This window comes from Lipophrys pholis (genome assembly GCF_963383615.2).
Source record: "Lipophrys pholis genome assembly, chromosome: 14".
NCBI lineage: Eukaryota > Metazoa > Chordata > Actinopteri > Blenniiformes > Blenniidae > Lipophrys > Lipophrys pholis.
Window position 1 is genome coordinate 17,759,488 of NC_137633.1, and position 27,516 is coordinate 17,787,003.

General features: G+C 44.7%; 1 protein-coding gene across 1 annotated transcript in view; it reads left to right on the plus strand.

The window, feature by feature from the left end:
- Positions 1-6,520: 6,520 nt before the first annotated feature.
- The window catches only part of arid1b (AT-rich interactive domain 1B), a gene marked incomplete at its 5' end in the record, with an annotated part of 232,650 nt that continues 211,654 nt past the window's right edge, over positions 6,521-27,516 (plus strand). The window contains one exon of the mRNA XM_080480543.1: positions 6,521-7,804. Within this exon, the coding sequence (XP_080336669.1) occupies positions 6,521-7,804 (1,284 nt within the window). The remainder of the gene's footprint in view (positions 7,805-27,516) is intronic.

A 27,516-nucleotide genomic window follows, 5' to 3' on the forward strand; every position in this document is an offset into this window, starting at 1 on the left:
ATGCCAGCATGAAAAGTTTATTAACGGTAAACCAAACCTGCTGTTCAATGTATGCCATCCAGTCGTTTGCAATCTTTATTTATTCATTAAGGCATGAGTGATTTTTGCAGATGATGTTTATCATCCATCACATGAGGCCTACGTAATGGAACAGTGCACTACTGAGTTAGAAGGTGTAGCGGTCAGTCTACATCCTCGCTCTCACATATAGTCAAGGGCTTGGGTCATGGCCAAAGACTGGGATAGAGGGTTCAAGCAGGCACAGGGGTTTTCTCTGTAGGGGGGCAATAGAAGCTCAGAAAAGATCAATTTCCACTACATTAAAACTAGCCAGTTGATTGTTATTGTAATGATTGTAATGAAACCACACAAGCAGTATGTGCAGAGAACAATACGCTATAACTATTAACAGTGGCGAGTACATACACATTCGTCTGGACAGGCAAACAAGTTGGTTGCTATTACAGGTAACTCCCAACGATAAAACTACCAAGTCTCATGAGGATATTGACTGGGAGTCATGACACTCAGGAGGAAACATTGTTTTTAATGTCAATCCACTCGCGCATGTGCATAAGAACTATTTACTACGTCGGAGTTTCAGAACAGTTTTGTTTCCTCCCCCCACCATCTACATAGAGACAGCGTTTTTGAAAAGTACTACTTGGCAGCCGTTTTCAAAACGTTGTGTTTTCAGTGGCATGTTGTCGTATAATCGGGCATCCATAAACGCATCGGACGTTTTTCACTTGTCATGTACACTGAGTTACATGTGAAATATATTGGATGTATGGATGGTCTGTGTCTTTTTAATTGATTTCATCTCGATAAAACATATTATATTTAAATACATTTTGTGATATTTATACGATGCACGTTGAATGGTTTATGGAGTACAGATGAGACTTATAGACAGCTGCTGAAACGTTGAGTAGCTTTTTGCAGCATTCCCAACACAAGATATGCAGGTGTTCTAGAGTCACCTGCAAACAGTGACAGTTTTTAAGTACTCCTTCAACTTTGTCATGGCATGCAGTCTTGCCCGTGTTTGGAAGGCTGGTGCTGGGTAATGTGCAGTTTAAAACTAACAAGATGAGATCATCTCCCTGCATTGTCAGTCGCACAGTGGTTTAATATGGGGAAACGTTCAAAACAGACGCATGTCCGATTGCTGTGCTTGTTTTTTTGGTGACACGTTTCCTTATTTAAGTTTATTAGTAGTTTGTTTTATTGGTAAATCGATAGATTTCAGAGCCAATATTGACAGCAGAGCGCTTTCCTCTCATGTCCATCATCTTTGTTCTGTTGCCAGGTGAGACTAAGGATGGTGGATGTTTCATGAGGGACACATATTGGTATGTTTACTGTGGATTAAAAAAAATATGTGCGGCAGTGAAGGATACATTTGAAGGATTTCTTGTCGTCTTGTGAATTTGGCATCATCAGTCTTAAAATAGGGCCTTTGAAGAGTGCGTTCCCTGAATTGTGACACAGCGTCTTTTGGGGACTGTTGTGGGTTTTCCGGCACTGAGGCTTTTCTTACGTGACTCTTTATCGTTACTCAATTCAGATGGATAAAGCCACCAACTGAAATGGAAATCAAAACACTCTCTGACCCTTTGAAACAACTTTTCTCTAACCCAAAAGAATGACTGTGAGATCTGCTCATGCACACACTGTAAACTGGATGAATCATTAAATCACTTTTTGCCCATTTTCATAAACTTTAAGCCCTTGTCTTCATTACCACCTCAGCAGGCGAAGCAAAGAGCTTTTCTTTTTGCTTCTGGTGACGATAATTTGCTGTAAAAGTTGACACATTTCATCAGTGTCTGTTTGCCATTGGGGATTTTTTTTTTTATAAGGGCAGGAATGCACCAAAGCTATATGGCATTTTGAAGTGTTCACTTACCACAAGCAGCATGAAGCCTACCTTGCAATGCTAGCGGATTAGCTCACGTTGCCTCGCTAACATATGCAATGACTGCCGGCGAGCTCTTCCCCATTAGGTTGGCACATCAAAGGCGGCGGGAGAAGTTCTTCACAGGCAGTTAAAAGTGGGCTCAGTGTGGATCTTGTAAATACCGTCTTTGAGTCGGTGCCTCTCGGGGGACACTTCACACACTCCTCCAGTCAGTGCAAGGGAGGGAGAGGGTAGCAGTGACAGGCATCAGAGGAGGGAGAGGAGGAGGATGGAGGTACGAGGCAGGGGAGGGATGGAGGGAGCGTGGGGGTGCGGGGGGTTTCTGAGAGCCCAGTCCCCTGTCACCATCGGGATAGGATCTGTGGATGAAGAAAATCACTCTCCTTTCCCCGTCTGCATTTCGCTCTCATCCTCTTCCTCCTCTTCACACTTCACATGATAGCTGACAGTGAAAGTAGAGCATCGCTGTTTTTTCCCTTTTCTTTTGAGTCATGTTTTTCATAACACATAAATAGAGCATGCGGCGTCCTGGGAATTCTATGATTCTGTGTTTCAGTATACAGGCGGACACAATAGCATCCACTCTTCTGAAGTGTTGTTGAAAACATTTTATCCATCATAGCCGTTTGTAGGGCTCTGGTGAGGCCCTCGACTCCGCTAGGAGCAGAAAGGAATAAGAGATGTGTTTTGTTAGCAGCCACACAAACACATGCACACACACGTACACACACCCCAAACACGCATAGCATGCGCTCCCAAGCCCATCGTTGCCTGGTTTTGCAGAATGATCAATGCAAATGCTGTTATTTACCCAAGCTTGAAATGAAAAGACTATGGATCAATTTGATGCACTTCCATAGGGCACACTCACAATGGCTGGCTGGGTTTTTGTTTCAGCTGCACCCCCCCATCCCTTATCTATCTACCCCTCATCTTAAGCAAGACCCCCCCCCCCCCCCACCCCCACCCCCCCCCCCCCCCCCCCCCCAGACGTCACTAATGCAAAATACACGACCACGCTTCTTTCTCTCCCTCTCTCATCCACACAAACCATCGTCTGTGCTTTCTCTTTCTGCACCCTGTTTTCTGTATTTTTCTTTCAAACACACCCACAGTGTGACACCAGGGCTGCATCTATCTGAGCTGTGCGTGCCCATGTGCGTGTATGTTTGTGTGTGTGCGTTTGTGTTTGTGTGTGTGCGTGTTTTGGGCTGACCCACTTTCTGTGCTTGGCCAGGCTTGTGCTGCTGCTGCTGCTGCTGCTGCTGCTGTCTGCTGTGCTGTGCTGTTCTGTTCTGTGCTGCTAAGGGGGAGATCCCTGCAGACTACCCCGGAACAGGCTCCAGTTCTCCTCCTGACAGACACTCACCGTGGCATGTTATCCCCCCGCGGATTGGAGACCTCTGCCTCTCTGGCAGCATGTGCATGTGCGTGTGTGTTTCAGATGCACCTCAATGCAAATGCACAAACTCGCAGAAGATGTTCGCACAGGATGCACGCGGCATCTTCATGCGGGCACACACACACACATACACACACATATTCAAAGCACATACCATCCCAGATCTGTATATTTTTAATTCCATCCACCCCTCCTCCGGCTCCTCCTCCTCTCTTCCCTGTGTTTGTCTGGAGTTATTGTTTCAATCTTGCTGCATCAGGGGGCCCCTGAAGGTTATAAATTAAACATAAATGCAAATGCGCTGAGCCATTGCCCTCCTCCACCTCCCTCCTCCTACACACACACACACACACACACACACACACACACACACATACACACATACACACACACACACACACACACACACACACACACACACACACACACACACACACACACACACACACACACACACACACACTCACATCCTCGCCATTCAAACAGATCAGTGTGTCTGCGAATTAATAGGAGAACAGTGAGCTTTTTTAATGAGCGAGAGAGGGAAATTAGAGTTGCAAAGCCACAGCGCGGCACACCCAGAGCTGCAGCCGAGGCAACGGCTTGAAAAGCTGGGCGCCATCATAGAATATGCTAATGCCCCAGGTCCCCTCACTGTCAGCGTTAGTGTTGCTCTAGATGAGATCAGTGCTGAGGCTTTGATCTGGGATGCTGATGGGAGCCAGAATCATCATGTGTACAAAGTACAGAAAGCAGAAAGGGTGTGGGATGAAGCTTGTTCTAATCAGAAAATGTGCACTTTAAGGAGCCTCTGCTTTGGTGCTTTAACGGCAGAAAATCATAATTTAAAGACATATCGTTTTGTCTATGCGTGCATACACTGATGGCAGTCACTTTCTGTCACCTGCACATGATGTCTCCCCCGCTCACATGCGCACGGGATGTAAATGGGATGTCTTCTCGGGTGCCCTATAGATAAATAGCCATCTGGTCCTGTTGATGCTATAGGCTGGGCCTGGGCGGACTGAATGGTGAACACCATAGAGACTTTGTAGTTGGACCATAACAGCGTTATAGCATTTTATTCTTTGCCATATGGGCTCATAAACGCAAGCGGTTGGGAAAGGTTTCTAGGGATGCCACTCTCTTTTATTTCTCTCCATTGAGTGAGCTTCCATTTGGGAACAAATAGTAGGATTAAGCCCCTTTCTGTTGTGCAATAATATAAATGTGTGTTTTTCCCTACACTTGACATACATGTGTTTTCCACCATATGCTGGGATATATATTGTGTTTATATGTATTCTTGCACATAATTATTTTTTTAGGCTCCCAACTTGTACTAACACTGATTCTCCACCAGGGGTCTTCCCATTGTCACGGACATGGCTCCAAGTGAATGAGCCACACTGAACAAAACTACTCTTACAGGCAAAGTAAACTCTGCCTGTTTGCTTTGAACTGAAACAACAATTATCTATTAGTGAAAACAAATATGATTAAAGCCACATACAGTCACTCAGCACACCCCCCATTATAAGCATCTTTACCTCCATCCCTGGCATCCTCATCCTCATCCTCATCCTCGTTGCAGGCCGTCTGACCCCCCTCACATTTATTCTCACCACCACCAGTCATCATCATTATCATGGCCATCCTCAGCACAACTCTCATCCCCAAATCCTTCTCTTCCCGTCCACCCCCCCCCCCCCCACCCCCACCCCTCCTCTCCCTCCCTCCACCCGTCTTTCATCCACAGCTCCCTCTGTTGATCAAATGCATCTGATCTCATCAAAGCAGACCCTCTGCTCATTCAAGTCCCAACAGACACGCTGGCTTCTTTACTAAGCACTATTTTACATTCATGTTTGAATACCATTGATGGGGAAGCGTATCTTGTAGACTTTGGTTTTGTGTGGTCCTACACTGCAGCCTGGGGTTGACCCCCCTCCTCCCTTTTTTTTTTTTAAAATTTCATTATAATTTCAGACAAGTTAGTCTCTCACAAAGTAAATCAAATGAAGGAAATTAAAGAACGTGGCTTCATTTTGAAATAATGAGCTCAAAATCCATCCATATTATATTCCTGTGGATACTATTTGGTGACCTTATGGAGTTTCTATTTGTCTATATTACACCGAGGTATCCTATAGATTAATAGTTCTTAGATATTTCAACCACAAAAAAATCGAAGGTCTGCCGTGCTTTTTTGGGATTATCAAAGAGGAACATTAATCCTTTTCTGCCATAAGGGATCTGAAGGAAGCGTGTCGGAGGTGAACCACCCGGGCACAGAAATCGCAGCGTTATATTATAAAGTGTGGTTACATTCTTTATTCTGATGGCAACATTATTGCGCACCGCTTGCGGTTGCGTGTCCGACTGCTGTCAGAGCTGCAGAGAGAACTGGCTTGAGCCGAGGGACAGAGGGGGTGGGGAGATGGAAAATCTGAACTGGATCGTGGCGCACAAACTCGCACGGTCAAACTTAACGTGCTTTTTTTTTTATTGTTTTATTTTGTGTGGAGTCGAGAGGCAAACCATGCGCGTAATTTGGACATATCTCATGTGTCCCGGTTGTTGGAAAAACACAAGGCACATGACATGAAAGGAGGCGTCATGTTTTGATCGTCTGAGGCACGGTCAATGGAAATGTGTGCGTTGTAATGCGAATAGGGAAATGCGTATTCAACATCAGACTGTACTGCTTGGCAGATGTGTGATGTGTGTTGTGAAATCAGCCCGAGAAGTCTTGTGAAACGTGGCGAAAACACAACATACCCTGTGCGTAATGGCTCACTGCTCCAGTCCGGGTTTTACAAGCGAGGCGCGCCGGAGCCCTGGAGGTGGATAAGCTGGTAGAGCCCGCTCCCTCTCATGCCATGCTGGGCCACAAGGGCTCCGGGAGACGCTGCTACATATTACTGAGAACCGGGATGGAGGAGAGGCGGAGGGGGGAAGAAAAAGTTTCGTTTAAACCTGGCAGAGAAACTTTCAACATGAAGCCTCGTTGACGCGCCATTCCAAGCGAACAGAAACACAGCTTGCTTTTCCACTCAATTTATCTTTCACCTCCCAGCTTGTGTGTGTGTGTGTGTGTGTGTCTGTGTGTTTTTCCTCCTCTTGTGTTATTTTCTGCGCGCAAGGCTGGTCGGGGCTTTGCTGTCACTGCGCGCTGAGATGTTGGAGTGACCATGGCTGCGCAAGTGGCATCAGCTCCGACCAGAACGAACAGTAAAAACAAGAAATTATCCAGCGGTTTGGGTCCGGAGCTCAATTCGGGGAAATCCGGAGGAGGAGGGACCGTACAGCGAGGTGGACCGATGCTGGGTGCCGGAGATGGGACTCTGAATAATGCAGACCATCACCGCCGGAGCGAGCTCAGCATGGTCCATTCAACTTCCACGACTCACAACGCTCCGGACGGACACGACAAGGCTGGGAATAACCTCGCGTCCGCCTCGGCGTCGACTAATTCAACCACTTCCTCGATGGAAACGGGTTTGATCGCGAACCACAAGCTGAAATGTGCGGGGAGCGGAGATCCCCCTCAGTCTCAGCCGCTGCCGCCGCCGCCGCCGCAGCAGCAGCAGCAGCAGCAGCCGCCTCAGCAATTCGGCCAGTTTGCGCCACATCAGCAGCGACAGATCCAAAGTAACAGCACCGCCAATAACAACGGCCAGGTGCCCCGGGGGGACAGAAGTCTGGACCACCAGAACCACGGAGGAAAAGAGAACCTGTTGGGGGGGCAGGAGGAGCCACAGCAGCAGCACATGCCGGGGAAAGGTGAGGGGGAGCTCACCTGTAAACCCTCGGAGAGGATGATGAGCGCCAGGTACGATCACTCCAACTTGGGGCCGCCAAACAACTCCGAGTTTAATAACAACTATTACACTCCGAGGCCCTGTTATGAGCAACATGGCGGGCAGCAGCAACAAAGCAGTGGGGTGGGGATAACGCACTCCTCGGCGCACAACAGCCTGGAGAACTCCCACGAAGCCGGGTACCACAACAGCCAGTACAACCAGTACCCCGCGTACCGGGCGGGCTACGGCGGCGGGGCCTACGGGATGATGGGCCCCTCCGGGTGCCGGCAGCCTGGGAACATGATGATGGGCAGCAACTCCTCAACAAGTCATGGCAAGTCACCCCTGGGATCTGCCTCGGGTGGCTTTCAGAGGTTCCCAGGACAAAGCCAGCAGCAGCCGCAGCAGCAGCCGCAGCCGCAGCATCATCCATCCGGGGCCACACCGACCCTCAACCAGCTGCTCACGTCCCCCAGCCCCATGATGCGGGGTTATGGTGGGGCCTATCAAGACTACAGCGGCCCCTCGGCCCAGCAACAGGGCGGAATGGGCCTGGGGAAGGACGTGGGGCCCCAGTATGGAGCCGCTTCGGCGCACTGGGGAGCGCAGCAGAGGAACCATCCGCATTCAATGAACCCGGGCAACGGAGGTCAAGGCCTCGGCAGGACGCAGGTGAGTTTGGAAACTTCAGGCGTGCGTCAGTCAACTTGATGTTCTCAGCTCTGCAGTGCACCGTGTATGCAGGATATAAAAACAACCCCCCCCCACCCCCACCCCACCCCCAAAATAACCCCCAACAAAAAACAAAAAAACAATCGCACTATTTGTTTGCATAATTCTAACTTGTGATTGGAAAAACCCAATGTGACTGAAAAAAGTGAGAAAAACCGAAAATAATTATATAAGCGTTTTTTTAATCACCCGACAATAATTAATCACCCGACAATAATTCAATGTTCACGTTAGAAGTTCAAACATTTCAGTACGTAATTAGCCGTTGTTTTTGTGGGTGTTTTTGAGAATAAAGTCAGCTGTGGTCCGCGGCTTCACCTCTCTGCCGACGTGGTGTCGGACACGTTGCGAAACGCCCTGTTTGGAGGACGCGATGTTTTCGAGGCGTGCGTCAAACAAAGTCGAATATCTGAACTGGGAACGGAGAGAAACACTCATAGTTAACAATAAAGTGTTATTTTATTACATGTATCACCGTCTATGCCGCTTGGAGCTGTAGGTAACGGACACGGCGGACGCGAGAGCATCGCTCGTCCTTGCGCCCGAGCGCGTCTCTGTGCGCCGCGTTTATTCCCGTGCAGCTCAGCTCGAAATTTGAATAGTGGAGGTAAAACTGGCTTAAAGCTCCAAGCTCACAGTTGACACCCAGTCTGCCATCTGATTGGCTCCCTGTGGCCCCGCTGGGCAGACTGCGTTCAAGAAAGAAAAAAAAAACAAAAACACACACAGCGTGGAAGACTCTTGCAGGGATGTTTGACCATGGCGCTGAAGTGATGCTGCATTCACTCCTTATGGGAATACTCTAGAACTGAAGGCCTTCCGTCTTAGCAATTTAACTTTTATGAAGGTTAGCAGGTTCCTGATATTTATCTTCATGTTTTAGTTTTTTTTTTCCCAGTTGAGTCACTTTTCATGTTTGGCTCCATTTTCAGGTTTTGTTGCAGTGGACATAACTAAAATATAATCATTAAAAAAAAAACCTCTTCATTTATGTTGATGCACTATTATAACATTATTACAATACATGTATAATTGTGTCTTCCTTTTCCAGAAGGATCTTATTTATATCCACGTTTACTACATTAAGCCCTGAAGCTGACTTTCTCTGGTGCTGCAACTGGGGTCAATGGCTTCCTTATAAGGCACTTCTGTGTGTAACTAATTACGCAAATATTCCTCCATGTGTGTGGCTATACACAGCATCCAGACACAGACAGGAGTAGGTGCCAGTCCAGAAACTCAGGAACCAAAACATTTGCGGTGTTTCAGAGGAAGAGTCCATTATTCTGCGACTGTTTTTGATGCACTAAATTATGCGCACTGCTGGATGGCACATCTGGACGACTGGAGGGCAAGGTGGCTGAGCGCAGCTTCTCCTATCAAGACAAAAAGAAGTTCAATTGCCTACAATGTTTCAATCAAGGGGAATTTGTGTCGGATGTGGAGGAAATGAAGCAAATGTTTTTTAGCGTGGGAGGGTTTGCCGTAGTATCGATTGTAGCTGATTATGCACTGATAAAACGAGAAATACAACAATATAACTTCTTAGCACTATAGTTATTTGTGCGACTCCCACCACCCGAACGCAAAGTTGTGATAGCTTTCATCTACTTTATATATATCAGGTTTTTCACAGCTCGTAATTCCAACAATCTGTGCCACTAAACAAGTCTCACGTTTAACATTTAAAGGTGTACTTTTCCCCCATTTTGCAGTTTTCCACTTTAGGAGTAAGTGCATGTGCTTCTTTGTAATTTTCTTGACTCTACCAGCATTTCAGCAGCGGTATGTTCACGCTACAAAAGCCCTATGTTTAATTCATATGTGGAGCGGCGGCGGCGGCAGCAGCACCGCTCTCCTCTCCTGTGCACTGACAGGCTGTGTGAAAGAGGCGAGCGGTGTAGTGCATAATACTGCCTCCAAATTGGCCCCGTGATATGACTGCGCTTCACTTCAGAGTGCGTTTGGTCGAAGCGCGCCTCTGTCACCTGTTGGCACAGTTTCCCCTCTTTCAAATTCAATTTCCCTCCCCACTGCCTCTCTTCAGGAGCAAGCTGCGAACGAAACGAGTGCACCTCATTTACACTGGCTGTACCCCCCCCCCCCCCCCCCCCCCCCACACACACACACACAGTCATTTTCCTGGCCACTCAAAAGAATGAAGACAGAGCCCCACTGCTGCTTGTTGTGTATTTGTGTGTGTGTGTTCCTCAGAGATGCATGAGATGAGGCGTGTATTGAACCTGCTCTCCCATAAAAAAGACATTGTCCCACTTTTTCAAATCACCCCACTCTGTGTGTGTGTGTGTGTGTGTGTGTGTGTGTGTGTGTGTGTGTGTGTGTGTGTGTGTGTGTGTGTGTGTGTGTGTGTGTGTGTGTGTGTGTGTGTGTGTGTGTGTGTGTGTGTGTGTGTGTGTGTGTGTGTGTGTGTGTGTGTGTGTGTGTGTGTGTGTGTGATTGAAGCAAAAACTGAGATGCTCTCTTTATGACCTTCTGTCTGGATGTTTGGCTGCGCGTAAACCCGAGTCATTTCTCCGTCTTCGTGTTTAGTTTTTTTGTCTTCCTTTCCACAGCAGAGCACCGGCACACGTGCAATGTTAATGACTTATTTAGGTTTACATCATAAATGAAACATTTTCTGTCTCGTTCTATATGTAGCAAGCAGCCGTCTGTTATCCACTAATCAGAACACACACGCCAAACAATGAAAGTAATTAGTTGATAATAATGAGGGTCTCGTACGTTGGAAATAGAGTGTTGTAGCTCGGATAATTGCAGCAGCAACTCTTTTAAAATCCGACCTAATAAAACAAAAATGAATGGATATGGTTTCCACTAATTTATCACTATTATGCTCATTGCTTTCTCTTTTTACGTGTACGTGTGCTGTTGTTGTTGTTGGTCTTTTCTTTTCCTTTTTTTTTTTTTGCTTGCTGATGCTGTTTTATTTATTTATTTTTAAGGGATGAAATCAAAGCTGGGTACTTCTTCATTTCAAAGACTAGACCCAGTCCCATCCTTGGTAATGTGCTTACCTTGAAATGATCCCTGCTCGCACTGCTCTCCAGTGCATACTGTTTACATTTCTCTCTTATGAATTATTAGTGTGATACGAACAAAGACTTTATAATGGGAGCAATGCATCAATGTCACTTTGTATTATGCGGCTATCTCAGGGAGCCTCGCGCATAGTGATGGGCCCGACTGTGGCTGCTGGAATTTAATTTATGGTACACGTTCTGCATCAGACGGACAGCCCATGGGGTCTGGTCAGGAAATGGACTCACAGGTGTGTGTTGTGGGTGGGGGGGGGGGGGGACTTAATTTTCTTCCTGGGTGTGCTTGGAGATCCTCTTATTTGTATGTGTGTATATGTGTGTCCTTGAGTGTGTGTTGGCGTGAGCTAAAGCCCTTCAGTCAGCACTAAGCAGTCCAAGCACAGCCCCGCCCCTCTCCTCTCTCCATCCCCTGCTCTCTGCTCCCCTCCTGTCAGCCGTTTGTTTATGTTGTTTTGTTTACATCTCTGTCTTGGCCAGCCAGCGCGCCGCTGATTAGCAACACCAGAGTGAAAATTTTAATTTGCTCTGTTGCGTCCGATAAGGGCCCGCGCAGCGTTTTTCATCTTCCCGGGATGAAACGCAGAGCCTGCTTAGGTAATTGGCAGACTGGGGTTATCCCTGGTCTGCATGTGGTTTCCGCAAAACGCCAATTAATTCTGATTTTGAAAAGAATATTACGAATTTGTTTAAAGAAAGAAGGTAGAAAAAAAAAAAAAAAAGCTGTCCAGTTGCATCACCGGACATCAGCCTCAATATTATTAGCCTGCTAATAAAATAATAGTTTTTCTTTTCTTTTCTATTTTTTTTCCGTCTGGCCTCGCTATGCATTCACAGCCTGCTCTCTGAAGTCAAAGGTTGGTGTGTAAACGCCCTGAAGAGAGGATTTAATTGCAGTGAGCGAGTGTTGATTTTGTGTCAGCTGTTTCTCAGCTCTGTCTTATCCCAACTGCCGCTGTCATGGGGGAAGCAGGAAAATCAAAACCAAAGCAGTTTTTGGGAGGAAAGGAAGTTAATTGTACATGTGGGGGAATTTGGCTTCTCCTCGTGGACGAGATAATCCAAGGTCTTTTGGATTTGATCTTTCATTTCTGTTTTATTTTTTATTTTTTGCAGGATTTAGCACAGGCCTGGTGTGGGTTAGGCACTGCTAAGCAGAGTTGCTTTTCTTTTTTTAACTTTTTTTTTTTTCCACCTCTGTGTTCCAGATGAACGCAGCGATCAGAGAAAACTATAGAAAATCGTACATTTCTGCTTGTTTTTTCTTAATGCCCTGCATTATTTTGCGCGCTGACTTTAATGTGCGCGTGTAGATTTAGCTGCTTGTGTGACTGGAGCCCGGGGAGAGCACTCCAGGGTGGAGATGGAGAGATGTTGGCGATATTGGAAGTGAGTCACATGGAGGGCTGCTGACTTCTGAGGAATGGGCCTGGCCGAGATTACACAGCGAGCGAGAGAGAGAGAGAGAGAGAGAGTTGGTACGTGAACTCTGGCAAATGTCAGCACACTTAAAATCCTCTCCCTGTGGGATCTCACCCCACTTCAGCCCAGTGAGCGACACCGGGAAAAGAGTATTTATGAGCTGTTGACCTCACGCATAAATATGTTGGGGTTTCTCTCTTTTGGAGTGTGTGTGAGAGACCGTGTGTGTGTGTGTGTGTGTGTGTGTGTGTGTGTGTGTGATGAGGCAAAGTGCCAGGTCTCATGGCGCCGGGTTCTGCGGTTGTACCCTGAATAACTACCCCACCACCCCCACCACCACCACCACGCCACCCTGACCTTCACATATGCTAATTAGCCATGTGGAGATGCTGAATGGAAAGAACCCGTCTCATCTCCCAACATCACAGAGGGGAGGGGTGGTCTTTCTTTTCTTTTTTTTTTCCCCCCCTTTCTCTTCCTCGGTGTATTCGCTGTGAAATGTATCCCTGATAACTCCGTCCTCTCCAAACAGATGGTCTTCTTTACTCACCGCTTTCACTTTCAAATCTCTCTCTCTCTCTCTCTCTCTCTCTCTCTCTCTCTCTCTCTCTCTCTCTCTCTCTCTCTCTCTCTCTCGCTCTCCTTTCTGTGTGTTTTCTCTAAATACAGCCTCTCCCTCTTTCATCTGCCTCTCTATCCCCAGCGAGGTCTCCCCAGGGACCCACAGTCAGTTCAGAGGTATTTAGACAGCGAGCTCATCCTATCGATATTTATGCACAATAGCGAACAGATCCGCGGACTCTCCAGCGAAACAACACGCTGCCCCCAGCTGCTGCTGACCCTGCCGCCTCCAGATAGAAGCAGTTTTGTGATTGCCACAATGAAGGAAAGTCCTGGAAGTCACCGTGACACTATTAAGATCCAACTCTCGGTGTCTATTCCCTGTAAAACAGAAGTAATGGCCCAGCTCTTGAGCTCAACAAAAAGAGAGAGGGGGGATAATTGGCAGATTATCTGGGGAGTTTCCTTTGATTTTAAAAGGAATTGAGATGATTCTCAGTGCATAGCGTTAATTTGCATTTTATCTTGAGGCATGAGTTTAGTCTTTCTCATAAACACTTTCGGTCACCAATACCTCTACTCATGGACAGATCCTGACTGTTGTTAACAAAAGTCTATTATTTAGAAACACTTGGGGATATGTTTGGATGTCACATAAGGATTACTACTAGGTGAGAGACTGAAGACGTAAACGTCCGTGTGTGGGTCACAACAGTCCATTGATTTCTCCTGCCATTGCCTTACTGTCTTTATTGGCAGAGTCAGTCAGCAAATTGATAATCTACTTGTCAATATTTCACGTTTCACACACTTGATTACAATTAGCATGCTGAATCCAGCGGAATTATGCTAATGCTACTTGGCTAAGACAAACAGAGGTGCAGTGTCTATCAATCAATCTGAATTGTCGCTGATTGGTACGGTGAAAAGGGGACTGCTTTTCTTTCTTCGACTTTCGGGACAAACCAGAAACCAAGCAGGCAGACATGGCCCTCATGCTCATGATATTCCTTACAAAAACATTAAGGCATCCAATTAGAAGTAATAGTTTTAGTTACTGTATGTTTAAGGCAAAATTTGTTCATATTTACTGTTTAGAAGGCCAGCGATCTCCCGGTTTTTCTTGCGTGTTGCAAAACATTGAAGTGTGATCGTTCACAGCTTCATGTATGACGTGCATGCCACAATCATCCTCTCACCAGCCTGTGAGAAAATCATTGTAATCATCATCACCATTACCATCATCATCATCATCATCATAATAGCCGTGATCTGTCACACATCAAAGCTGCAGACCACGTGCTCCTCTCACACGTCTCCCCGTTTGGTTTGACTTGATGCTAATCAGCGCTGACATGGTGGGACCATTTGCTCAGCTTTTTTCTTTTCTTTTTTTTTACTAAAGAAGAAGCAGCAACCAAACAGTGCCAGCACGGTGCTGCCTGTCGTTTGTGAAGCACAGAGAGACAAAAATAGAAAAAAAACGATGGGACGCAGACGACGCACAGCGTTTCTGTTAATGAGTTTTGTCTGTTTCTTTGCATTTTTTTCTCTCCGACTCTCATATTCTGCTTTTTTTCTCATCATTTTCCGCCACAAACTCTCACTCTAAAAAGAATGCAGTAAAATCAAATCATATTTCATAGCTTGAATAGGCCAATCAGCCAAAACATTATGACACGGGTTATCTCTTAATCACAGCCCCTGTGAGTGGAGGAGATACATGCAGCACAAAGTGAACATTTTGTTCAGAGTCGATGTGCGAGAGGCAGAAAACCGTTTGAGTGCGTCTGACCGGGTTAGTCGGTTCACGCCTCAATGGATCAGGCCTGTTTTTGGCAGCTAATGTGGATCATCACAATATCAGGAAGGTAGTCATAATATTATGGCTGTCAGATAAATTGCGGATAACACAAATGACAGTTTCTGCATCACTGTTGCGAGATATTTCAAATTGAACCATTTGGACTTAAAATGTTGATTCGAGAACTTTCAGGTTGTGATCGTTCCCTCGACAACTTTCAATTCATGAGCCAGGATCGTTCCTGAAAGCACGTTCTCCACTAGAGCTGCACGATATCACGTGAAGTTGCAATATGTCGTAATGTTGTTTAGTATTGCGACGATGTGATTTGAAATAAAGACAAGCACTTAAATAGATTGTTATTGGCTTTGCGCATTTGGATTAGTTCTAATCGATAATGCCGCTTTTTCTTTGTCATTTGATGAGAAATGTGTAGCTAATCGCCAAACTTTTAGAAATCAATCGCGATAAATCACAATTTGGAGGTCATGAATGCTCAGTGCATGAAAACGGTTATAGCACGTTGATATATCGTGCATGTTAATGTCACAATACAAATAAATTTGCAGTCTATTGTGCAGCTCTACAATCCATGGAGGGTCTCAACACTTGAAGCCTCTTTTATTCATTTCTGCAGTCAGAAATATTCATTTTGTGATCAATCTTTTAATTTACGGCGAGGCAGTTTAATGCATTCGAGAAATAGCAGGAAACGGCAAATTGCATTGTAAAAAGTTACTTTCTCCACTGTCGCCCCTAAAAATGAGTCACATGATAAGAGACGTCCTGTATACTACAAAATGAGTTTCGGTTGTAGCCATTTAGCTTTAAAGCTGTTGTTCTAGATGTAACGTGAAAAATTCCCTCAGAGATTATTTTAGCTCGCAATGTAAATAGTGTGATTTCAAACTAATATATATGCAGCAAAAAGGTTAATTGTGGCAGTATAAGTAATAACTATTTTCAGATGTTATGTGATTTGTTTGGGGTTGAATTTCACCACAATGTTGCATAAAGATCAAAATCGTTTTGGCAAAAAAATAGAATGCTGGTTCATATGGTCTGTTTTGTACATTTTTGCGGTTAACTACAAGCGTTTCTCCATATTGTGCAATATATGTGTTGACACTGCATATCTGACATCTCCCAAACATCCATAAAATTACAAATTAATTACATACATGCATAAATAGTGCAGGAGTATTGCAAAATGACAACATTTATTGTTGAATCTTGATACAATTTCATTCATCGTTGTCAGGTTTGGATTAGTACTGGACAGTATACAGTATTGCAAATTTGCAGGTGTTACAATATCAGCATGTGGAATATAGGTATAAATACTGAGGCAACTGCAGAAACTGTTTACATGCATTCTGCTTTTCATACTCTGTGTGTCAATATATTTGGACAATCAGATGGAGCCCTGCTGCCTGAATGATAAACACTTTCAATGAGGAAACTCAATTGCAACAATTAAGCACAGATATGTGTATGGAGTAAGCCTCGGAAAAGCAAAGTGAATTAGCGTGAATACAATAAGCAGCAAAGGTTTAAAACATCAAAGGCTGCAGACTGGATCTACAACCTTCAAATATACTAAAACATTACGCCACAAACTGGCGGACACTGCCATTGCCAGGAACATCCAAAAGCAAGAACCTTCAAGTTAAATCCTTCAGTTTTTTCTGATGTGTAAATCTCATTTTGACAACATCATAGCACCTTTGTGGTGTGTAGCAGCACTCCAGATGGGTCCCAAGTCCATGTTGGGAACCGCAGCTATTTGCACAATCGGCCAAATATGCCAAATTCCGTCACTATTCTTTGGGCAAAATCTCTTTTCTGATCTTCACAGAAAATCAACGCTATATTGTCAAGTATTCCTACAGCATTGCCACATTTTTAAAAGGTTGTGATCTTTTTTGTTCCACGTTAGATACGCTCTATACCGTCTGTTTGTACACTGCGGTATTTTGGTCCATATTGTTTTCCATCTCCTGGAATCTAATACGTATGATTAACATTGCAGTATTACTTGTAACCATTGGGTGGCAGTGTTGAGATAAGAAACAAATCATTTGCGGAAATCTCTGAAGAGCGACTGCGTGAAACTTTGACGCGTATAATGTCCTAACAGGCCTCATTTACAGTGATGCCTCAGATTGTGCTTCTTTCTAACCATTAGCGTTACAGCCTGCCGTCGTGGTTATTGTAGATTTCATTCGTTTTTATAAAAAGCAAACTTCACTGGACAGTATGTTGATTTAAAGCGGCGCCTTCTGATGGATTGAAAGCCAAACACGTATTCCAAAGCATTGGACTCATGGAAGTACAAAAGCAATGACATTTACACGGATTGAAGCACACGTATAGGTTTCCGTGCGTACGTGAGTTTCGTTGAGATCTAAGTGGATTGAGTTTACTATGTCTAGTAAATTAAGTCGTGGATATTCTTTTTATATTAAATTCATCCTGACTGTATTGAAGGTTGGTGCGACCTCCACAATATGTGCCAAAGGTTGTCTTTCCACAGGTGAGATTCCATCTTGTTGGTAGTTCTTTAAACTGAACATACAGGATGAAAGCTCAATGTATTGATCAACTGTGTGACCATATATTATACTAATCCTCACAGACGATAGCGCGCACACCGAAAAACATACACCCCTACTCTTTGTGTTTTGCCCTCTGCACAAAATGTTCTTGTCATCTTTCACTCCTCCAACAAACTTCCCAGCTGTGACCAGCACGCACGTGCACGCGGCCATCACAGTACCCTCGTGGTCACTGCTGGACATTTAGATCAATTTGATCTTGACAGTTAGGGAAGCACGCGTACACACACACACACACACACACACACACACACACACACACACACACACACAGATCTATGTCTGCTGTTTTCAGCGTGTACGGAGTCGAGAGATTCTCTGATTTCTTTTAGCTCAACATGCGGCCCATGTTCTGCATTCCAGCCACTCCTCTCGACACAAACCGGATGAACTGGATTACATATTGACAACACCAGTGAACTTTATTTTGCAGTCTAAATGTCTTATTTCTTTAAGATGTTAATTCCTCCATAGGATATCAATACAGATCGCAGGAGCAGATGTTTGCGGCGTACAGTTAATCTCCCCCTGTGCGCCCGTGCCCTGTTGTGTTTCGAAGTGTGTGCACGAAGCCCCACCCCCCCAAGCTCAATGAACATCCATAGTTACTGTTGGCTAAACATGCAAAGGTTACTGTAATGTCAGACACATGCCAGAGGGGAGCGTGGAATACCACATTAACATAATCCATCGAAGACTGTCCCGTTTTCATACTTGGCTGTGCTGGGCTGATCGCCACGGCTCTGCAGGAGCACACGACTGCTCACACTGCTGCTGCGCCGCATGAGGCTGAGCGGAGGAACGACAACACCGTGTTGCTGAAACTCTGAAAAACATGTGTTTGTCAAGCAAAGAGTAAAATTGGATGCTGCTTTTGCTCGCCTCGGAGCCTTGAATTCCTTCCCCACTAACTGCTGTAGTTTTCTGGTTTATCACACTATCGTAGGGGAGAAAGCAGCATGGACATGTCCACTATAAAAACATTACACTGCATTACATTTACATAAACTGCCTTTATCTCTATGAAAGAATAAAACGATAAAACTTGTCACAAGATGCCAGGCCAGTTAGAGAGCTTATCTTCATCCCCACAATCACACTGCAGCAGCCATCTTGAACATGATGCTCAACCTCTTCAAATAGCTTCTGCTTAAAGTTTGCCTTCATGAATATGGAATACCAGAAAACTGTGAGGAGTTTATGTGAACAGGTTAATGTACAACACTCAATGTGATCATTACAACTGAGAGTGCTTACGTGGTTGATTGTTGCATCTTGGCAGACCAGCTCAGCCTTTCACAGAGATGCTTGTTATTGTGATGAAAAGCCTTTCCTCAGCTGGCTCAACGTGATATTTATTAGCAGACTTTATTGATGAGGTATTTTCTTTCTTGTGTCCACTTTGCTCAGGAACTTGGTAAAAGAGGCCATGAATGTGTAGAGCAGAGATGATCACAGACCTGTAGAGTTTCTTTCTGTTACTCCAACATCTGGATTCTTTTCCAGTGGGGATTTCTGAATATGTCGGCATTATCGTCGAGCGCTCTTTCACCCCGCAGGGTTATTTTTCAGGGAGCAGTCGGAACAGTCTTTCCAGCACCGGCTTGCTTTCTTGTGGGATCATCACAGGGATGAAAACAAAGCGACCGCCGGACTAATACTGAAAGCATTTGGCGTTAATTAGCTGTTTTATGGTGGTCGAGACGACAAACATGTTGCCCTCTCGCCCGCTGGGGCTGGAGTCTGCGCTGACAGTCGGGGTGATTGTTTTGATAATTATGTGTGCACAAGGCAGAGAGCGGGTTCTCTATGCATCTTGAAAAATACAATTTGAATCTTTACAGCTCAGTTTTGACCACTCTGGTCGATGCTTTCAGCATTGTTTTTCAGGCAGCCATTGTTTTCACTGGCATAGCGGGCATTTTAATTAGTCTGTCTGTGGAAATTCCCTGTGTGTGTTGTGGTTTTTCAGTGGACACAGCAGACTCCCACAGCTACCAGACTTATTCTTTTTTTGTCTTTTAAAAAGAAATTCTTTATTATGCGTTGGCTGGAATCCAAAAAGCCGAGTCATGTTTGGAAACTTGTGCATATTCAGGGTATTATTTCTTTTTTTCTTCTATCACTCTGCTGCTTTTCTTCTTTCTCCTCACTTGTTTCCAAGTCTCTTGTCTCTTGGACGGTAGTTGCGGGTGACCTTGGCTGGTGACTACAGTGCCTACTCATTAAGTAGTAAAGATGAATGGTTCCATTATAGCAGAGGGAAAAAACGAGCAGGGCCAATTAGTGGTAATTAAGTGCGGAGGGGGCGAGGCGCTCTGGAGGGCACCCTGACCCGGACTCCGGAGGGGGCAGAGGCGAACAGGGGCCATGTGTGGAGGAGATTTAGGTGCATATATGGAAATGTCTCTGTTTGTGCGTGACCCTTTGTGATTCCTATTGATGTCATGGAACAGTGTAGTGTTATTGTGTAAGGGAAGAGAAGTTGCAGCTCGTGGATTTAAAATGTGCAGCAGGATTAGATTATAGCTTTGACCCATCATGCTGCTTAATGTGTTTTGTGTGCAAACACTTAAAAACAAGAAAAGTTTTTGAAAAGTAGCAAACTATGGGCTTTGAGAGTGTTGCCTCTCTGTTTTCTTACCAGTTCAGGTTTACTCAGCAGATGGCTTGAGCTCACTTATTAATGTTCCAATTAGCATCAGCTGCCATCAAAAATAGTTTTCACAACCGTGTTTGTACTTGAAACTGTATTGACGGTTGGTAATTATTGTTTTTGCGCATTTGTTTCAGAAAAGTTTTGTGTTTACACTGCTACATTTTGAATGAGATATCCGTTAACTTGGTGCAAACGATGAAAACGATGGAGTTTTCATGTTGGGCCACTTGTGGGCACTGTTGTTTGTTTATGCAATGGGATCATGCAGGCATGCGTGTAAAGAACAGTACGCTATAAACATTAACAGTGGCGAGTACACAGCCATTTATATGGACAGACGACAAAGTTGGATATTTATTCCAGGTGACTCTCAACTATAAAACTAAAAACAAGTCCCAGGAGAATATGGACTGCGAGTCATGAAACATGTTATTGTTGATCCACTCATGCATGTGCAAAACTACTCTTTACTATGGCTGTGGTGCATGTGTAGTAGCAGCATTCCCACTGTCAATGCGGAGACAGAATTGGGACATTTCCAGAAAGTTGCATTTTCCTCCCGTTTCCATGGAGTCAAGTGTTTTTGAAAAGTTCCACCTTGGGAGCAATTTTCAACGCCTTAGTGAATCTAAACGAGTTGAATGAGTGTACATACACTTCTTTAAACGCATTATTACATTATGTTATAGGGTTGATAGATCATGCTGTGTTATGCTTATTGCACAAAAATAAATTAACATTTAAGAATGGAAAAGAAAATTTCTCCCAGAATCATTAAACTTCCTCACTTACACTAAGTGCTTATTCATACCAGTTAATCCTGACAGTCGTGTGAAATAGTTTGTTGTTCTGTTAAAGATAGCTTGCTCTTTCAAATTGATCCCGGTGTTACCATCATTTAGCATCACCACAAGAGCTTTCAAAATATTAGCATTAGCCGAGCAACACTTAGTGAGCGTTTAATCATTGAATTAAACAAAAACCAGGTGTAGTTGGTGGATTCATAAAGGTGTACATACGCTCTACAACCTCATGGGTTGAAGAATGTTTCTTTTCGTGATTGTAATATTGGAATAACTGAAAAGGTGCAATGAACCTTAATCATGATAGGTGATGCTAACGTTGCTAATAGCTCCGCTTTAGAGCTTCACACAGCGAGTTAGCATCGACGAGCATCACAAGTGTTTAGGCTCTTAACAGCCAACAATAGAAAACCAGACAGTAAAGATTATAATCAAATATCTTCAGTCAAGAGTTGGATTTCAATACATTTTGATCATCTGCAAAAAAAAAACTAAACAAAAAAGGCTTCGATCCCAAACTGCAAATACTGCATGATCAACTCTCACCTCGTATTTTGTTCAATACAAAAACCATTTCAGTTACAATAACAACATTTTGGGCATTTAAAGTTGAGTTGTTCGAATAAATCTGTGGCAGGTGAATGTTAAAATGTGTGTGGAGCTGTAATCAGTATGATGGGAATAAGCTTATGTGCACGTATTAAAGCTACATGTGGAGCTTTGTTTGAGATGAGTGTGTGTTTGACGCTGGGTATTCTTGCGTCATTCCTGCATGCTGACAGATGGGAAAATCACAGAGGGATCTGGCGTGTTTGAGCAATTAGAGGTGACGAGGTCAACAGCCGGCAACACCTCTCTTTGACTTTTGACTCCTGATGTGATGTCACTCTCCCTGCCGCAGCCCGCTGGTGTGGCCGGGGAGCTTGTTAGGCAAAGGTCTGAGAATAAAAGACCCTGAAATGCCAAGCCAATATACCATCAGCGCTAATGAACATTTTGTGATGATTTTCTCTCTTAATTGGGGATTTTTTATTTTTTATTTTTTTTGTGCTGATCTGCAGTATTCAAGCATCCCAGCATCAAGGAGAAACTCAAGGTTGTTCACCGAGAGACTCTCTCACTGTACTCTCCCTGGCTGATTTATTCACCCCGCCTACGTCCCGTTTTTTATCAGTTCTCGGGTGAAATTGTCACAGGCGTGTAATCCTTTGGGTGCCACTAGCCGGGGAGACTCGCACGTGAGCGTGCACTTAATGGTATTGGCGGCGGGCCCGTCTTAAACAGTAGGCAGCGCCGGGGTCTCGTGTCCGACATGGAAATCCTGGCGAGTCTATAAAAGTGGTGCTGAACACACCCCGGGAACGGAGCCGCGTCCTCACTTTAACAGACATGTTGGAATTGGCGGTTAGCAAGGGAGGAAGGCTGCAGATTTTTTAAGGTGTTGTGCAAAGTGCCGGCAAAGTGCTGCTTTCAGGGACCCCCTGAAATTGCAACGCCTGGTAAATGGATGGTTTGAGGAGTATACAATGTATTAGAAGTCAATTGTGCATGGGAGGGCCTATTTTCCATATCGCTAGTTGAACAAGTGTGTTGCTCTGTGTGTGTATATCTTAGACAGTTCAAGCCCATCTATTCCCCTGTTGCTTCTCTTTTCTGTGTGGTGGGGGCTGGAGGAGCACGTGTGTGTGTGTGTGTGTGTGTGTGTGTGTGTGTGTGTGTGTGTGTGTGTGTGTGTGTGTGTGTGTGTGTGTGTGTGTGTGTGTGTGTGTTACAGCATCAGGGTGACGTACATCAGAAACCATTACCCGTAATGGCCCCATTCCCCACGCTCTGCACATCCATTCCCCTTCCCCTCTTCTGACATTTATTTTATGACTGCTTACATATCAAATATTTAAATAAACAGAATCGAGGGGCTTCGACTGAGGTTTGCCCCGCGGGGTGGCGGTGGTAGACAGAGGGGAGGGGGGGGGGGGTGGATGATGACATTCATTTCCGAGGAAGAGGGAAAAAAAAAAAAGGTTTGGGTGGCGGCGGGGGGAAAAAAAAATGCTTCGCTTGGCTCCAATCAAAACGGGTGGAGGAGGGCGGCGTGTTTTTTCGCTTACGCCTGCCTGGCAGCGGCGGTGACAGACGGCTGCGTATGCATGCGTGCGTGTGTGTTTGTGTGTGTGTGCGTTTGTGTGTGTGTGTGTGTGTGTGTGTGTGTGTGTGTGTGTGTGTGTGTGTGTGTGTGTGTGTGTGTGTGTGTGTGTGTGTGTGTGTCTCGGTTGTGGGGCCCATCCGTCAACGTTTCCCGGGGACGCGGGAGGACGTGGGAGAAAGGCCCTGGTGGCTCATAAAAAGCAGTCCGCTGTACTGAAGCAATATCAATTGCATGACAAGGAGATCAGAGCAAAGTAACAGAGGGGGGAGGAGCAAAAAAAAAAAAAAAAAAAAACATGAAAAGAAAGAAAGGAGAAGAAGGAGAAGGAGAGGAGGAGGAGGAAGGAAAGGGCAGAGGAAGGAAGATTTATCTGTTTCCTCTGGAGGGGAAGACGGAGAGAAGGTGGGCAAAGACTGTGAAGGGGAAAAACAGAAAGGTGTGTGTGTGTGTGTGTGTGTGTGTGTGTGTGTGTGTGTGTGTGTGTGTGTGTGTGTGTGTGTGTGTGTGTGTGTGTGTGTGTGTGTGTGTGTAGTGGTCCTGGGGTGCAGGCGGCCAGTTGTGCGCTGGCTGGCGTCGGTGGGAGGCCCATTACTGTCAAGCTAATCTTAAAATAATTAATTGCGAAGTCGACGCTTTTTAAAGAGTATTGTAATTGAATCCTAAATTAGGCTTGGGAAAGGGGACGCGTCCTGCTTTGCTGCAAGTCTGTTCCCATTCTCCACTCACGCACACACACACACACACTCACACACACATTAATGGGTCGTGAGCGCAGGCGAGCAGGAGGAGGAAAAAAAAAAAAGACAACAGGCGAAGGAAATGCTAATGAAATGCATATTTGGGGAGAAAGGGGCCATCTATAATTTAGCTGTGCTCTTTGAATGTGAATGATGTGTGCGCGAGCTCTGTGATTTATTTTTGTTGTGCGGAGGGATAATTCTGTCAGAGTAGGCTTTTATTCTTGTAAACAAATGTGGGGAAAAGAGCAGAATAAAAGTGGAGTAATAAAGTAAACAGAACGGCATGAATACATTTAGCTGCTGGCGTGAATAATTCCTATACGGGACGAAGGGGTTTGATGAAAGAAAAGATGACGGGGACGAGAGACCCACAGTTTTTGGGAGAGATTTGGATCACTGTTACGTGTCTGTGTTTCCCACCAGATCGCTCTGCTTTAACCCTTCATGTGGCAGGTAAACAAATATGATCACTTGTGGTGATTAGGATGAGACAACAGGACTGTGAAAGCTTTTTGAATACATGCAGTGAGACATTTTTTACTATAAGTGGTGAAAGTCGGTGTAAGTTTGGTCAATTTTATGTGAAAGAAGATATGGGTTCGCAAAAAAAGAGAAGCAGCATCAAAAGACATGTCATTCTGAATTTAATCTCAGAGTTTTTTTTAATTTCTGAAGATTTTTGTCTCAATTTTTTTGAATTAAAATTTTCTTCTTATTAGATTATTGTATCACGTTAGATAATTTTTTTCTCTTTGTATTATGACGTTAATCCCAGAATTTCTATTTTAATCTAAGAATGTTAACATCAAGTTCTGAATTTTTCCTCTGGATTGACTTTTTTTTCTTTGAATTTTTGACTTTTTTCCACCTACAAAATTATGATTTTAATCCCACATTTTTGACGTTAATCTAACAATTCTGAATTTTTCCCCTCCGAAACTTGCCTACAGTGACGAACCTCCTTGAGAAAAATTACCAAAGAGAAACTCTTTTTGATGGCCTTAATCTTTTTCTGTATTTTTCCACTTCATAACATAACATATCAATAATATTCCATATTATTGATATTTATCTGTTTCTTAAGAATGACCAAACAGGTCTTTAGTTGTTCTTCAGAGTGTTGAACTTCTCCAATTCTACGTATTACAATGAGTGCCCTATAAAGGGTTAAAGACCCTCTTTAAATCCAGCAGCTCAATGTGCTTTCACTTACTGCTGCCCAGGACGCTCCTGCTGCCTGACCTCTGCGCCAGTATAGGCTGCAGAACGTTCTGGATCAAAGCTCCTGGAAAAAGGTTCCGCCCTCAATAAACGTGGGTACCTCTGGCAGGGCCCCCGGAAAGAAAGATGGCACAGGGTGGGGGGGGGGGGGGGGGGGGGTAAAGGGATGGAAACAAAGCACGTTACAAACCCAAAGTGTGGGGAAGTTTATCATTCCAGCAGTCCTTGAGCTGCAGTGCTCACATTTTGTCATCAGATCACAGAAGTGGCTGCAGCTGAAGTCAGTCAATCAGTATTTTTCTAACCTTCAGGAACCAGTCTAACCACTCTGCAGACATGTTGGCCCATGCTGCTTCAGGCTCGGCTTTATAATCACCTGCATTTCAAAAAGAGCTCTTTCTTCCCCCCCCCAACACAATGAAATTCCTTCGCTCTGCTGCAAGAATCTGGCTGCATGTGTATGACAAAATCAAACGGCCTCACGCTGCTCCCCCGAATGTTTGAAACCTATTCAACTTCTATTTGGCCCAGATCTGACAGCTATAAAACTTGGCTCGGAACGTCCCGTTTTCTCCGGGCTGACTGCGATGAATAACAGCGCCGAGGACAATATTGTGGTCTCGCCGAGCTCTTCTGTCTGTGTGATCCCTCTATCAATAAGGAACACAGGCCTGTCAGAAGGCCTGCCAACTGTCTGGCTGTCCGCGCAGCCGGCTCTCTACGCAACATCTGGACACAGATGGTACGCACTGATCACACACACAAAATACTTCCACACATGTTTTGGTGGTGCTGGCAGACACCAGCAGACGTGCTGCGATGCACTTCAATAAAACACTGGTGCACGTGTTTAATCCAAACAGTCCCACATATTTATGTCCTCCTGTGTAGTTCAGTTACATTTGTTTTCAATATCACTTTTACTGGAGCTGAGGTGTGTAACATAATGTGAACACACCGATCCGCCATAATGTTACGACCTTTTTTACTGTCAAAACCAGTGAGAGGTCACTGATCTCCATTCCAATCAGGTACTGAGTAAAACCATGACGGGTATCAACGATATTGATACAATACTGATACAAATACAACGGTTGCACAATATCAGATAGAATTTTTCTAATCTTGTACTCAATGATATGATTTATATAACATTTTCTAATTTATTACAACTATGACTGGGTACTATCTATTTATTTATTTATTTATTTATTGTTTTTTTTATTTTATTTTATTTTATCCACACCCATTTCCCGGGTGGGCAGGCACTCAAGACAGTAGGGCTTAGTCTGATTGGCCAAATTACGTTGACATGCATGGAAATGTTATTCATCGCAGTTCAGTCTTGTGAACATGTTAATGATAACTTTGCGATATATTCTGCAGCAATAACCCACACTTTGTATAAAAGCCTAATTATAGTCATGAAAAAGACAAAAGGGCAAATTGTATTCTCGCCATCATCTGAACACATCTCAGCCTCTGACATGATGGTCCTGAGCATGTGTGGAGCCATGTGAGCATCACTAATCACATGTGGAAGAAGTTTTTCTGCCACTTGGATAAAGAAGATAGTAACTTTGATATAAATACTCACACTTTTTCACTTCCCTTCTATAACAAAATGCTCACATTCAGTATTCACTAATAAAATCACAGCCGTTAACAGGTGCCATCATGCAGAGATAATCAGTATTATTCTCTTTCTATGTTCTAATGGCTGACGGATGTATATAAAGCATGAATAATCACACACACACACACACACACACACACACACACACACACACACACACACACACACACACACACACACACACACACACACACACACACACACACACACACAGTGCCACATAGGCTTTCTTTCACAGGATTTGGACACATGGTGAAATGTGTGAGTCGCAGCCAAGGATCTGTTGCCTCTCATGGGAAATATTCACATTCCTTTAATATGTCTGCCCTTTAATAAAAACCACCAACATAAAAGGTCGGTCAAGGATCAGTGTGTAAAACAACTCATGGTCAGGGTACTTAATGTGGCCACATACTGACTGGCTCAAATCCAGTGTGTGGTCACGCTTTACAAATGTTGAATTTCTAACAGTACGACTTCGCCGTTGTTTTCATTCCGCGCGCAGTAAAAATATAATGAGCAAACATAATGATGAAAACTCATTCAGTTCGTCCTGGGGAGTACAGGAGATCTACATAGACGGTCGTGTTCAGTGTGATCATGTCGAAATCTAATTAAGGCCCTTTAACTGCAAATATCACTCAATTATTCCCAGTCATATGTTATTCATATGGTCTGGCACAGCCAGCCCACCGTAAACATCGCTGCCCCGGGGCTCAGCAATAATGGGAGTAAATGGTGGAGTTCACTGTGAGTCAGAGGTGCATATGTGCAGTCAGGCCATGCATCAGGGCTCCCGAAGGCCTGGAGCCTCATTGATCCACCCCCTCCACCCCGTGTTCCCGGCCAGCCTCGGTGATTGATTCCCAGTCAGAGCTCAGGAGATGGGGAGGCCCGGCGTGCACTGACGGAGCCCGGGGCCTCCCAGAGGGTGACCTGGAGGGGCTCTGTGTGTGTGTGTGTGTGTGTGTGTGTGTGTGTGTGTG